The following is a 15,098-nucleotide window of genomic DNA, read 5'->3' as shown; positions in this document are numbered from 1 at the left end:
TGGGATCAAGCCCTGCATCGGGCTCTCTGCTCAGCAGGGAGCCTGCTTCCCCCTCTCTCTCTGCCTGCCTCTCTGCCTACTTGTGATCTTTCTCTCTGTCAAATAAATAAATAAAATCTTTTTAAAATTATGGAATGTTACTGTTGATTGAAAATCTGTCACACGCCCAGCACCATTCGAAGGGCTTTACCAGAATTAACTTGTTCAATTCCCACAATAACTCTGTGAGTTGCGAACTTTCATTATTCCATTTTACAGATGGAGAAACTGGGACCCAGGGAGCACAGTTCCCAAGATGACTAACTTGAATATATCAGATTCAAACCCAGGGGTGATCCAGCCCTGGGGCAGTGCTATCTAACAGAACTTTTTGTGATGAGGGGAAACATTTTATATCTGCGTGTCCAATATGGTAGCCAGTAGCCACACGTGATTTGGGCCCTTGAAATGTGGTTTGGGAGACCGAGAGACTGAATTTTAAATTGTATTTCACGTAACCGAACTTACATTGAAATAGCCACATGTGGTTATTGCTATCATAACAGAAAGTAGCTCAAACCTAACCTTACCTCCCATAGTTTTCACCACCTCTCAAAAGGGAAGAGTCTAGAGCTGGGGTCCTGGAGAAGAGTTAAGATGGCACGGCAGTCTCTGCTCTCCTCCTTTAAGCTAGAAAAGTGGGGACTGGGGTTGGCAGGGAGAAATGACAAGGAGCCCTGGAGCTTCTTTAGATTTTCCAAAAGGTCTTATGAGAGCTGGGCCCATCACCATTCACCCTTTGGGGAGGATGAGTGCTACCCACCAATGCTGTTGGCTTCCCAACCTTGGCTGAGCACTGGTGTTCTGAGGGGTGGGGTGTTTGATGGGCAATTTTGGAAATACAGATAGAACCAGTTTAGGAGGGCTTTGTGGGTGGCCAAAAGCCAGGAAGCCTTGGTCTCTTGGGATACAGCCCAGGATGGGACCAGGGTGTGTGAATGTCCAGTGACAATGTCCTCTGTGCTTTGTTGGCTTGCCACAACTCCCTGCCCAGTCATGAGCACAGGGGACAGGGAGCCTGGCCTGCCCCTCCCCAGGGCTCCCAGGGCAGCCCCAGAGCAGCTAGCTGACCTTGAGGCCATGGCCTCACAGTTACTGAGTACCCTCTATGAGTAGGTGAGGACCTTCGAGAGAGCTGTCTCCCCCCCCATTCCCCCGGCCCCCCCCCCCAGCAACAGCCTTTCATGCTTGGAATCAATATTTTCCACTTTACATATGAAAGAACCAAGGCTGAGAAGCAAAGTAAATCATCCCAGTTCATAGTGGAAGAAACTGGCAAATGAGGGGTTTGAACTGGGTCTGCCTGTTCCCCAGTCTGGGCTTGAAATTTCTACCACACTGGGTTGCTGCTTGTGTATGAGTGTGCGGATCTAGGGGTATATGTGAGTGTGTGTATGCGGGTCCAAACACATGCATGGGCTGTAAGTCATTACTATTTGTCCTTGCCCATGGATGGCACACCCTGGAACCTGGCTGGCTTCCTATAGTCCTCAAGCTCCAAAAGGCACTAGCTCCCAGAAAGGATGCACTTTTCCCCAAGATGGCCACTGTGCTCCCTCCTTTTCACTTTGCCCCCTTCTTGGACCCTAACCCGACTCTTTCCAGGACCATGTGGCCTGGACAACTCAAGGGTCTGGGTACGGGGGCTGGGTAGGGGGCTGTGGTGCGGGGCTATGGGGAGACAGGACTCTGGACTGTCTGGGGGTGGCTCTCTTCCCTTTTCCCCACTGCACCCTTTCTCCCTTAAGGCTATGACCAGGGGCCCAGGGTAGAGGTAGCTCCCGGCTAACTGCCATGTTCTCTGCTTTCCAATTTAAAATCTAATATGGTCTCGCCACTGCAGAGCTGGGGGCTGGAGAGGTGATTAATGAGGCCTCTGGAACAGTGTCACCTGCTGCGTGCTCCACCTTCCCCTGTGGCCCTGCACTCCCCTTTCCTGCCTGCCTGCTGGTCCTGGGGACCCAGGGGTCCTAGCCCTGCCCCTCCTCAGCTCCTTGGGGCTGGAAAAGTGGCACTGAACTTGGGGAAAGGATGGGGGTGGCCCTGGAGGGAAAGGATGGGGGTGGCCCCGGAGTAGAGGTAATAGAATTGACCTCCACCCCTGGGGGAAACCGGAGGAGTGGGGGGAGCTGCTGGAGTCCCGGTGGCCTCACCTCCCTCACCAGCCTGTTAACTCATTAATCTGCCATACTCCACCCTGATTATGCCACGTAGTGCGGTCTGGGCAAGGGAGGGGCTTGGCTCTGAGCTGGGTACTCAGGTCAGCTCTCTCCCAGCTCTAACGTTCCAGTCACCAGCCTGTTAGCAGCAGGGAGGTATTTCTCTGAATGAAAAACCTTGGGAATGTTAGCTGGGCCGAGGAAGGCTGTGAAGGCAGGAACTGCATTCTCCCTGGAGCCTGTGCCAGGGCCAGTTTGGCCCAGTCCACTGGTGAAGTTGGGGAACAGGAGTTGATCTAGGGAGGAACAGCTATCCCTTCCTTCTTCTGCCCGCTTCTCTCTATGTACCTACCATGGACAGTTCCTCCCAGCCACCCAGCCCAGCAAGACCCGGCCACAGGATGTCAGGGCCTCAGAGCGGGTACCTTCCTGAGTTCCAGACCAGCATCTCTGGGCTGCTGCCCTTTTCCCTGAAGTTCAACAGCCAACACCATTGAGGTTGCTCTCAGGGCCTGTGTTTGCCATGGAGTGAATGAACAGCGCGGTAGCCCGAAGATTCTGAGGCTTGTTTTGTGCACAAAGGCCAAAGTTATGTCCTGGATCTTGTGATTTTGGCCCTGTGGCTGCTTTTGTGAGCTGCCTCTGAGAGGAGATGGTCTGGGACAGTTGGCTAGGGATGGAAGGGAGCTGAACCCAGACCCCTGGGCTGTCCTGGTCCTTAATGCTGCTGTATGCTTCTGGCCACTCTCTGCCCAGGAAGTCACTAGAGTGTCTGTTCTTAGCTGTGAAGCTGAGAGCCTGGTGAGGTCTTGTCAGAACTCTGACTCCAGCATGAAGGTGGCTCTCTCCACTGACAAGCTGTGTGACCTTGAGCTTGTCTTGCCTTCTCTGGATCTGTCCATTTTTGTTTTTGTTTTTTTCTTTATTAAAAAAGATTTTATTTATTTATTTATTTGACAGAGAGAGAGAGAGAGAGATGGAGAGAGAGGGAACACAAGCAGCGGGAGTGGGAGAGGGAAAAGCAGACGCCCCATTGAGCAGGGAGCCCGATGTGGTACTCGATCCCAGGACCCTGGGATCATGACCTGAGCAGAAGCTAGACGCTTAATGACTTAGTCATCCAGGCGCTCCCCATCTCTTTTTTTATAGAGTACTTGGACTCTGGTGTTTTAGAATCTTTGGATAGGTTGGGTGGAGACTCAGCCCCGCCTTTGATGGGGCTAGATAGAAGGCTGTTGGATGGAGAACGGATGGGTAGATGAAGGATTGTCAGGCTAAGTTCCTAATGGGAGTTCCCACGCTCAGGAGCTAATGGAACCTCTTGGGCAGGAGTATATGTGCGGGGTTGGGAGAGGGCTGACAGCATGGGACACTGTGCTCTTTTGACTTACCACTTGCCTTCTGTATGGCAGTGGAGCTCAGGATCCTCACCTCTCTATGTTGGTCAGTATTTGTTGAGAACTTGGAAGGCTAGGCTGTGTGTATGTGCATACACGTGTGCAAGTATGTATGTGTTTGTGTTATGTATGAATATATACATATATGTGCATTGGGAGAAGACAAGCTGGGAGGTGGGGGATGGAGGTGTGAGAAAAGAACCCGGGGAAGGATTGAATATTTTTGAGCACCTATGATGTGCCAGGATCTGCTGGCCTATTCACCCACACTGCCTGATTAATTTGCCCCATCCCATAGTTAGAGAACTCGACAGAGGTCGGAAGTGCTCTAGTGGGCCCCAGAAGCTGACCTGGGACTATCCCTGCCCTGCTAAGCTCAAGAGACAGACAGAAGAGAGACAGAGGAACAAAGGCCCTCAGAAAGCAAGGGTGTTCAGAGCCCAGAAGGCAGGCACCCACTCCAAGGAAGCCAGCCGGGGCTACCTCCCCACTCCGTCCTCTAGTTCATGCCCTTTGGACTGCTGTATCCTAGCCCCTTTCATCTGGTGCCAGTTTCCAGAGCAGATGAGGCAGTGGTGGGGTGGGACCCAGGAACCCCAAGAGTCTGGGGCTGAAATCACTTTGGGAAGTGTCAGGGCAGCACCAGAGATCAGGGGTGGGGGACTTGGGGGAGAGTTCACCTAGTCCAGGTTTGCCCCCTACACTGAAGTTCCCGACACTTTGAGACCCCCTCTGACTTCAGCATCTATGGGCGAAGACCTAGGAGTTCTGGCCTTACTTCCAAAGAGCTTAGGGAAGAGTCACTGGAGACCTGGGCTCTGCTCTTAGGAACCTGGGGAGAAGGGAGGGAGAGAACAGCCTGGGACCTTCTCCCAGCCCCAAGCAGATGGGATGGAGCCTAATCTGCCCCAAGGTATGGGCCCTGAACCTACGGACAAGCCCAGGCTCCCCTTGCCTCCATAGACTTGTAGGACTGAGGGGAGAGGGCCTTACCCACCCAGCATTCCAGACTGTGAGGCTCCCCAGGCTCTGCTCATCCTCCCCACTTCCCCAGCAAGCTGAGTGGGGGAGGCGAGGGGAGGGGTGCAGAGCTGCTAAAAATAGCAGCAGCAGCGGCAGTTACAAATCTTGAGGGGTCAGTGGAGCCCAAGGTTGGGGAGGAAAAGAATGGAGGGGGCTGCAGGGAGGGGAACACACCAGCCTCAACTGGGGCCTCTTGTGCCTCCACCAGGACCACAGCCCTATGGTGCAGGGATAGAAGCACCTAGATATGCAGGGACACATGGACACGGACACCCAGGGAAAGAAGGACAAGCCAGGTAGAGAGGCACACAGATGCAGCTCTTTGCACATCTGGGGCTTTTTCTTCCCAAGACCCTCAGGAATACCAGAGAGACCCAGCTCTGCTGCCCCCAACCCTTCAGCCTTCTCTCCTGTCCAAACCTTGTTTTGACCTCCAAGGACTCTGCCAGGTTGGGTGTGTTGTCGCTTTGAGTTGAGAGGGCTAAGTCTTCCTTCTCTGATCCCTCCAGTCTCATCTGCTTGGGGCCCAGGGTTGGGAAAGGCCAGTGGGCAGTGTCAGTGACACGGCTGCAACAGTGACCAGACTCAGGGTACCACGCAGGTGGTTCGAGTCTCAGGAATACCACCTCAACTTAAGCAGCAGGTGTCTTCCTGGCCTGGCTGGTAAGGACCCAGCAGGGCAGGACTAGAGATCTACCAGGGGATGGGCAAGAAGTGAATGGGCAATGAGGGAAGAGGAACAAGCGGAGGCTAGGCTGGATAAATAAATAAATGAATGACCTCTCTCAGGCATGCCTTGTTTCATCCCACCTTTACACCTTTGCCTGGAGATGCCAGAGGCTCTTCTGTCCTCAAAAGAAGGTGACTCTCTTTCCCCCATTTCCTCTAACCAGCCAGAAAATAGGGCCTCATGACAGGAGGGGGCCTGCCAGCTGCTGGACCAGATGTTTCAATTCACGAACACATCCCCTTGCTAGATGCAAATGATGTTTAAGACAGTGTCCATCAGAGCAGCAAGTGAGGGTCGAAGGCCCTTAGAAGCACCCTGAATCCAACCTTCATCCTTCCGTACTGCTGGTCTCATCTTCCTGGTCAGACCTGGACCAGCTGGTGCTCCCTCCCCATTCCTGCCTCAACAGTCTGTCACTGAGCTCTTCCACTGACAATCTGAAAATCAGCCCTTCTTGGTGCTGGACAGCTCTGGATCCTGGAGGACCACGGCCCCAAGTGGGGCTTTTGGTTTCCTTCCAGCACCACCCGCTCTGATTTCCTTTGATCTCCATGATGTTCAGTGAAAGAGGTGGGACAGATGCCATGAACCCCCAAGGAAATGGAGGCAAAGGAAAGTGATGTGAATTGCACAAGCTCACCCAGCCAGCAAGAGCCAGAACTGGGTTTAAGTCCTGGGGGGGTCCTGGTTCGCTGACGAGCACTCTTCTTTTCTTCCTTAGGGGATGTCCCCTCCTCCCTGAGGCATAAGTTGGCTCTCCACACTGCCCCGATAGCCCCCCTCCCAGGCTCTGGGACTCCCTAGGCACCTGCTGGCTGATGGGACCCAGGCCAGACACTCAGCAGGTGGCTGCTTGGGGGACAAAGGAGCTGGTGCTCAGCTGCTGTGCTGGGAGGGAGGGAGAAGCAATGGGGGGTGGAGTGGAGGGATCTGGTCTAGGAGTGGGGAGAGGCAAGGTCTGCTTCTGTGCCTTTAATAGGGAGCAAGCATGCAAAGGGGGGGGGTAAAACAGCATGCAAATGAGCATCTGTGTGGAGGGGGTGCTCAGTGGTTCAGGCACTTTTCATAGGGGCTCTCCAGTTCTGTCCTTCCAGCCCAATGACCAGCTGAAAGGAGGGTCCTGAGGGTAGAGGGAGGATCCCGTGGGGAGGGAAGGACTGGGGGACCAAGGGAGATGCTGAGGTTGATGTCAGGATTCTGACTGGGACCCTGGAGACTGCAGGGGATGTGGGAGGTTTGGGGGAGGAAGGGAGAGCCCACTGCTTTCACTCTGCTGCATGGACATGACTTGTTGCCAGGAGGGGCCCTGCAACTGCTCTTTTGGGGGGTTAGGGGACACCTAGTCCCAGCAAAGATGGGAAGAGTTGTGATGAAGGGCACCACAATGGCCTGCCCTAGGGGTCCCAGAGGCTTACTGGACCTTCAAAGACCCAAAAGGTGAGCCCTCTAGCCTCAGACAAGAAACTGGCTAGGAATCTCCTGTGCTTCCGAAGGCCAGGGGTTGGATCACGTAGGTGCTGTTTGGCATCTCATTTGTATCTCATTTAATTAAAATCAGAGGGTCCAGGTCTAACTGAGAAGGCAGTCACAGCTGAGCTTATCATTAAGAAGGCAGCTCCCCCTCTAAACTGGGTTCCTTTAAGGCGTTCATCATGTTGTATTCCTACTTATCAAACACCTAATGGGGCTGGATAGAAGGCTGTTGAATGGAGAATGGATGGGTGGATGAAGGATTGTCAGGCTAAGTTCCTAATGGGAGGCATCTAGCTTTTAGAGGACAGAGAGCCCTCTGGGCTGGATGATCAGGAAAAGAGGATGTGGGAGAACTGAAAAAAGCAGAGGGACACAGGATAGCATTTCAGGAATGGAAAAATGGCTGAGCAAAATTGTAGAGGTTGGCCCAAACAAGACATGAATGGGGTCTGGGGTTTACCTTAGCATCTTCCACCAGTCTCTCCATGGCCCCCCCTTCCCATCACCACTCAGTTTCTTCTCATCTCCTGGCAAAGTCCCTTGTCCCTGCTGGGCCCAGCCAGGACCTCCCCCGGCCCTCCCCCTACCCCTCTTGCCAGCCTGCCTGCCGGCAAGACTGCAGACTGAAGCTGGAGACCCAGGTTGTTGTTGGAGAAGCGGCAGATTTGTTTGCTCCAGAGCCCGCCGAGAAATCTCAACAATCAATGGCCAACAACACTGCTGGCGGCTGCAGCATCGATCTCCCCTCCCTGGGCTGGCAGCTGGGTGGCAGGTAGGCAGGTGGAGGGAAGCTGGGGCAGGCTTGGCACCCGGCCCTGTCTAGGAGCTGAGTTGAGCTTCAGGCAAGTTTGGGCTTTCCTGCCTGGCTGGGGGGGAAGGTGGGGAGGGGTGGGCCTCAGCAATGGGGCTGAGGGGTTAGGCTGGGGCTAGCCTGGAGGCCAAGACAGGATTAACTGGTCCTCTCATTCACCAAGGCCTCCAAGACCAAGATTCACTTGACTCCTTGCCTCTGCTCTGGGCTCCAAGTGTCTGAAAGAATGTTTGATTCATTGCCACTAAGAACTGAGCAAGATAAAATATCCCTAGTCTACAGCAGCAAGGAAGAGAGTAGACAGGAAGCTAAGCCACTGCCATTATCAGAAATGTGCAAGAAGAAAGTTAGGTGACATTTACAGCTCTGTGCAACCACATGGGCTTGAACTTGGTCTATGGAATGCAGGTAGTAACTTCTATCTAGAGTTGGGATGAGAACTAAATGAGCTAAGGTATGGAAAGCGCTTAGTACGGTGCCTGGCACATAGCTGGTACCTAATACATGTTTGCTAGTATTGCTGTTATCATGGTGATGAGAATGAGTGACAGTCGCCTGGGTTCCCATGAGCTTGTACTAAAGCTTTGCCTCTGTCTGGGGGGATGGACACAGCCCCAGGTTTTGCAAAACAGGGAGGCACTTTGGAGTAGCCTACTTAATGGCAGTGAAGCCCAAGGTCAGTGACTTAATCTCTCTGAAACTCAATTCTCCCATCTGTAAAGTGGAGATAACTGGTCTCTTGTATTAAATAGAAAGAGCATGTGAGGGGCACCTGGGTGGCTCAGTGGGTTAAGCCTCTGCCTTCGGTTGAGGTCATGATCTCAGGGTTTTGGGATTGAGCCCCGCACCGGGCTCTCTGCTCAGCAGGGAGCCTGCTTCCCCCAACCCCCTCTGCCTGCTGCTCTGCCTACTTGTGATCTCTCTCTCTCTGTTAAATAAATAAATAAATAAATAAATAAATAAATAAATAAATAGAAGAGCATGTGAGAGGCTCAGTCTGAGGGTTCTGGGCCAGGCCTCATTCTTCAGTACTTGTCTGTGGCATGAATGAGAGAAGTATGGATACAGGTACTCTAGGGACTGTTCTCTCAGGAGAGGTGGAGGGAAGCTGGGGCAGGCTGGGCACCTAGACTCTGAAAGCTCTGTGGACATGAATTATTAGATGACTCCCAGGCTCCCACTTTCCCATTCAAGGACATGCTAGGCTGAGAGCTGCTCCCAAGGTTTCATGCTGGCCCCTCTGAGCTTTGTGAGGATGTCTGAAGCTGAGATGGATGGGGGGCTATGGTGAGAAGCCCGACGATATGGGGTTGCCCCTCCCTTTCATTAGTCCTTAATTTCATACAGGGCACCTCTCTCAGCTGGCAGAGGTGGTAGGCAGGTGCTGTGGGAGGGAATCAAGAAGACCGGGCTCCGGGCTTACCTCCACTGCTGTCTGCCCGTGCAACTCTCATGAAGTTATTCAACATGTATTTAATGTCTGTCATATGCCAGGCTCTGTGCCACTGGGGACACAAGCAGGGGTGGCTGGAGAGAGGCTTGAGCTTTCTCAGAATGGCCATCAGCATCCCACCCCCAAGCCACCTCAGGCTGACGATGTGACAGCATAATTTGTGGAACGAAAAAACTAAGTCAAGGCTATAATTTATAGTGGGGATAATTGGCCAACTGTTAGGAAAAGGAAAAAAAAATCCTAACATACAATCTATGTAAAAATAGTGTGCTTGCTAGGCAAACTCAGCCTCAAGGAACAGTATCCGCTGCTGCGCTCCCACCTCTCCTTTCTGACCCTGAACTTGTTCCAAATAGGACTTCTTGGAACTGCCCCGAGAGAGAGGGGCTGAGAAAATCAGACTTGGTTGCCTCCTTTCTGAGCTCAGTCTTGCTCCTTGGAGAGAAACAGCAAGCAGCTGTGCACTTGTGACCTAACAAGATGGGTACCCTGATGAGGGAAAGTGGGGGCTGGTGGGAGGCCGAGAGACCCCTGACCCAGGCTAGAGGTCCAGTCGGATGAGGTTTCCCTTGAAAAACCAAAAATACTGCTGAAGAATTGCAGGAAGTGCCAACCAAGGCAAAACCCAAAGCATGAGATAGAGTGAGATTGGCCCAAGAGGGGAAAAGAATTTCATGCAGAAGGAATGGAAAGAGCCCAGAAGCTGTTGAGAGCATGGATGGTTTGGTGGATTGATTGGCCTAGCTGGGTGAGTGGACTTCCTAGACCTGGTGCTTCCTGCTGGAATTAGTCTGGAAGGGGACTTGAAGACCCCCTCTGTCTTTCCCACACCTCCCAGCTGCTGACCATGGCTAGCAACATTGTTTCCCCCGCTCCCCAGACTCTTACTTCTAGATCCTGGCTCTTTCTCCCTCAGAGCAGGCCAGCAAGCTGGGGACCCAGAAATCTGTATGACTTGACAAGCCCTTGGAGGCCCTGATGTGCTCCTAGGCTTGGCAACCATCAGGTGGTGCAAATGTACATTGAGCACTCCAGACAGTGGAGACTCAGAGAGGGCAGAGGTGAGACTTGGGCCACCCAGGGGGCCTGTGCTCTTCACCATCAGGGCTGAGAGTTCCTTCACTAAAGTAATCCCTTTTTTCCCATCTTTCTTGTTTGGGGGGGTGGGGTCCCCAGCTCTGACACTTCTGCCCAGGTGGGGGCGCAACATCCCTGAGCTGAGATCAACCAGCACATGCGGACCAAATGGACTAGGAGGGATGGGGACAAGGAGGGAGGGGCATGCTGGAGGACTTGGACATCTACGTCTGGGTGGAGGGAGGGGGTATGGAAGCCGACATTCAGAATTCCTCCCAGCATTCAGGCAGCCAAGGTGGGAGGGGCATGAAAGCTCTAATTAAGCCCAGTTTCTAATTAAGCCCAGCCCCTGTGTCGCCTCACTCCCCATTATTGTCCCCAAGACATTTTAAGCTGCCACCCTGCTGAGGAGGCTGGGACGGCCGCCAAGGCCTGCCAAGCCTGATGAGCCTAGACCCAGGAGGGGCAAGAAGCCAGCCCAGACTTCCCTTCTAGTCTCTGGGTCCTCTAGTCTCCTCAGAAGCCTAGGCAAGCCTCTTGTGTACCATGTCTACCTCTGGGGCTCCCGGTGACATGTAGACTGCATCCCATGGGGCCTTATCCCCAGCAGCCACTTCCTGACCCCAAAGTGCCAGACTTGGGGCAAAGAGCAGGACCTGGCTTGGGCCTAGGCTGCAGCCCCCAGATTTTGAAATGTACTGTTAGAATTCCACACCTCCCATAGAGTCTACAGGAAGCTGCAATTACCATTTTAGGTTAAAGCAGCCCTGGTTTGTTAACCCTTTCCGCACTGGGACTCCTGAGGCCAAGCCCTCCTCTTTCTCTCCTTCCTCCTCCAAGCCTTGCCTCCCAGACATCATCCCCTGGTTCCTGACAGAGAGAGCAGCCCCTGCTTGTGGTCCCCTCCCTCCCTCTTTCTGCCACACACGCTCATCAGAGTTTAGAGACTGGAAGCATTGGGTCCAAGGTCACAGGGCCAGCGAGGCAGCCTCTGTCCCGGGAGAGACCCTACCCCACCCCAGTCTGTACCACTTCCACCTTCACAGTCTCCCCAGGCCACATTCACACATGCAGAGTTTAATTAACTTTATTGATATTCAGAAATTAGGAGAATGACTAAAGGTAATTGCTCATTAAAAATCATTAAACTGACACAGCAGGCCCAGGCACACACCACCCCTCCCAGAGAACGGCTTTCTTCCATGTGGCCGGATCCCTGGGGTACCATCCTCTGGTCAGGAGGATCACGGTGGCCCACAGTGCCCCTCAAACCAGACCCTCCCCCCACCGTACAACTGCGGGGTGGGATCCAGAGAGGGGTTGAGCCAGGCCCAGGGTGGTCTTACCCTTCCTCCCCCCACCCCACTTCTAAGGCCTCCGCGACATCTGGGGCCCTTCTGCCACTTCTGGGCGGCTTCCAGGGCATCTCATGGGCTGCCCAGAGCTGTGTCCCTCAACCTATGTGTGAGCAAAACTCTGGGGTGGGGGCGATCTTGAGGCCACAGGAATCGCGCTGTACCACCTAACCCTAACCCCAGGTCTTTACTGCTCGAGGCCTGCCTTCCCATGGCTGGAGTCCCCAGGAGCCCCGAGATGGCCAAATGCTCTGCCTCTCAATGAGACAACTCAGTACCCTAGCCACTAGGACCTGTAATCTCCATGGAGATGGAGGGGCATGCCAGGGCTTGCCCTGGTCCAGGTCCTCTCTCTTCATTCCTGGCACTGCATGGCTGCTTCCTTTTCTCCCTTGGGGAGTGAAAATAAAGGTCTTGCCCAGCAGGTGAACTCCTAGCCCCTTGGGCATGTGGCCCCATTGGCATTGGAGAGGTCCAGCTAGGTCAAGGAGGAGTCTGGCTGGGGGAACCCAAACTCTTGGCCACAGTGGACAGATTCCTCCCAACACTTGCACACTTACGCCCAGTGGGGGTCCCCCAACTCTCAGCCACACCAGCCATCCATCCTCCTGGAGACCCACAGTCTCACTCCAGCCTTGCAGAGGCTGTGCCGCATGCTAGCGGCCTTACACACTCTTCTCACTGGCTCACTGCTGAGCCCTCACCCGACATCCAGACCTCCGGAGGGGCAGACATCCTTGGTTGGACCTGTTATTCCAGACACACTGGGCCCTGGTTCACACGTTCATACTCAGACCCACACACCTGCACAAGAGGCTTCAGACACAGGCTCTGAGCCCCAGGGGAGGTGTCCAGAGCAAGATGTGGCCAGACCTGGGAGACCCAGACTCCTAGGGACATCCTCAGATGGCTGGGCAAGGATGCAGGCTTCTTGCTTCCTCTTCCTGCCCCCAGCAGGGTGAGGTTTTGGGGGTCTCCTTGCTTCCCCCACCCTCCCGCCCACAATGTGAACACTGGGTTCTGAGTTCTGGGCACCAAGGGAGGACCTGGCGTCAAGAGAGGAACAGACGAGGGCAGCCAGGGGGCGGGGCGAGGACACCCTTCCACCCACACCGACCCAAGCCGGGGAGGCTCAGAGAGCAGCTTCCGCGTCCCTAGGGACGCAGAGCGCAGAAAACTGCCATCCAGGGACCCAATCTGGGCCCGGCCCCGCTGCCCTGACCTCCAACATGGCCTGAAAAGATCCAACGAGTAGATTAGAAACTCCCACCTTCTCCCCACTCTACATCAGAAGCTATGAACCATATACTTCGAGGGACAGCGGGTGCCAATTCCAAGCAAGGTGCAGGCGAACCCAACAGACGACCGGCTACAGTGGAAGAAAGACCTGGGGGTCTGTAGCTTTGGTGAATGTTTGCTTGAGCCGGGGCCGTGCAGGTCCCGTCGAGACTTGGAAACCTTCCTTCCCCAGAGGCACAGAGCCTTCATCCTCTCCCTAACGCTCCCTTGCTGCTCACTTCAGGCCAAGCTTCCCTCCACCCGGGACCAATGAAGTTGGAGACCCGACTGCGAGCAGAGGACCAGAGGCAGCAGGGTAGGGTGCCTGCTCTCCTGCGACGAGTCTGCGGCCGTGGGATGGGCGGGGGCTGAGCAGGTCCGCGGGCCGGGAGGGAGGAAAAGCTCCGGAGTGGGCAAGACGGAGAGTGCAAGGAAAGGACTCGGAGAGGGAGGCTCTGGTGCAGTGTCCCTAGCCCAGGACCTCAGCCGTTGCGGCCCATCAGAGCGAGTAGCCGAATCTGGGGCCCCCGCTCTCCCGAGTTTCTCCCTGGAATTGTACTCTAAGTTCCGACTCCCGCGTGGCTGCGCGAAGCGGAGGGAGGTGAACGACTTCCCAACCCCGGGGTCCGGCCGCCATCCGACTCCGTCCCTCCGCAGTGAGGACGCGGGGGGCCCCGGTACGGGCAGCAAAGTCTAGCGAAGTTTGGCGGGCAGTAGGGGAGGCGGGACCACGGGCGGCCAGCAAGGCCATCCAGACTCACCGCCCCTTGCCCTCTTCCCCTTCCTGCACGCGCCCCGGCGCTGCTAGACGCCTGGAGTGTGGCGAGGTAGCGCGCGGGTGAGCGCGTGAGTGTGTGAGGGGAGGGGGTGGCGTGATGAATTGCAGCAGAGAAATCCCATTAGATCCGGGGAGATGATTAAAGGCGAGGTCTTGGCTGGGCGCGAATGGCGGGAGCCGCGGCAGCTTCCCGCGGGTTGGAGCCCGCGCCCCGCCCGGCTCGGCCGGCGCGGGGGCCAGCGCAGCCGGCGGAGCGCGGTGCTTGCGCTGGGGAGCCAGATGCGCGAAGCTGGGCAGCGGTACGGTCCTCTCTTCCCACCCCCGGGACCCCGCCCCCGCCCCCGCCTCCGTCCTGCCGCCGGACGCCGGGGTCCCTTACCGTGAGCCAGGAGCGCCAGCAGTGAGGGCAGGAGCAGCAGAGCTACCGAGCGCATGGTGCCGATTGCGGCCGCGCCCCGGGTCGGAGCTACGGCGGGGAAGCGGGGGGCTCGGCGGGGCGTAGGCGCGGGGGACAGCGGGGTCCTGCCGGGTAGAGGGAGCGGGGCCGCCGCCGCCGCGCCGCCAGCGCCTGACAGAATCAGCACCACGGCCAGCGCCTGGCGTCGGCGCCGGGGTTCGCCGCGCGGGGCTGGGGGCGGGGGCGCGGGAGGAGTGTTTACCGTAAAGTCTCAAGCAAAGGCGCAAAAGACCCAGAGTCGGGAGCACACGCTCCCGCGCCGCCGCCGGCTCTGGGGAAGAGCTGCCCTGCTCAATGTGGGCACACGGCCCCCTCCCTTCCGTGCTGCCCACGCCCAGCCAAGCCTGCCACCCTTTCCCTTATTAACAGCCTGCCAAGGAAGTGGGGTCCTCACCTGATTTTCCATGAGAGTGCAACCCCCTCTCCACCCCTCTCCACCCCATCCTGGTACCTGAGGGCACCAAGGGTGACCTGGGAAGATGTTCTCCAGTGAGGCAGCTGGCGAGGCCTGCGTGCCTTTGTGGCAGCTCCGTCTTGGGCTCATAATGAAGATGGCTTTTGAGCATACAAAAGACAATAAATTATTACTTTGCGCTCAATAAATGCCAGGGCTCCAGGCAGCTGCATCAGCAGCAAACTGTGCTCACAGAAAAGCTTAATTATCCTGATATTATAGTTAAAAGCCAGTGGTACTCGTGTCCTGGGAAGACATTCTTCACAGGAGGCAACTTGGGCCAACCTGTGGGCAGCTGAAGGTAGTATTCTGGGTCTTCATGCAGCCCAGGATCTCCAGGACCCTGTTTTGGCAACATGCACCCCCCACCCCCAGGACCAGAGAAACCAAAGTAACAGCCAGTGAGAACAGACCCTTCATGACTATCCTTGCCCACTTTCCTGGAACTGGTGGAGAAAATGGGACAGGCATGGAGGATGGGAGCCTTTCCCTAGGGTTATTTTAGATAGAATCTTGAAGGAGGCTCAGGGGAGTAGCCAGGGAGGCTCTGCCATTCAAGGACATGGAAAAATAAACTTCCATGGCTCTGCTTGGGCTCAGGAGCTCCAGTGAGT

At 55.5% G+C, this 15,098-nt stretch overlaps 1 protein-coding gene across 1 annotated transcript in view; it reads right to left on the bottom strand.

Moving 5' to 3' along the window:
* Window positions 1-14,069, bottom strand: part of LOC111151562 (seizure related 6 homolog) — a 44,531-nt gene extending 30,462 nt beyond the window's left edge. Inside the window, exon 1 of the mRNA XM_022509630.1 lies at window positions 13,953-14,069. Coding sequence (XP_022365338.1) covers window positions 13,953-14,007 — 55 coding nt within the window. The 5' untranslated portion in view covers window positions 14,008-14,069. The remainder of the gene's footprint in view (window positions 1-13,952) is intronic.
* Window positions 14,070-15,098: the final 1,029 nt, after the last annotated feature.

This window comes from Enhydra lutris, unplaced genomic scaffold (assembly GCF_002288905.1).
Source record: "Enhydra lutris kenyoni isolate GAN:26980312 unplaced genomic scaffold, ASM228890v2 scaffoldscaffold26, whole genome shotgun sequence".
Taxonomy (NCBI): Eukaryota; Metazoa; Chordata; class Mammalia; order Carnivora; family Mustelidae; genus Enhydra; species Enhydra lutris.
Note: the sequence above shows the minus strand (reverse complement) of the source record. Positions and strands in the feature narration are given on the sequence as shown.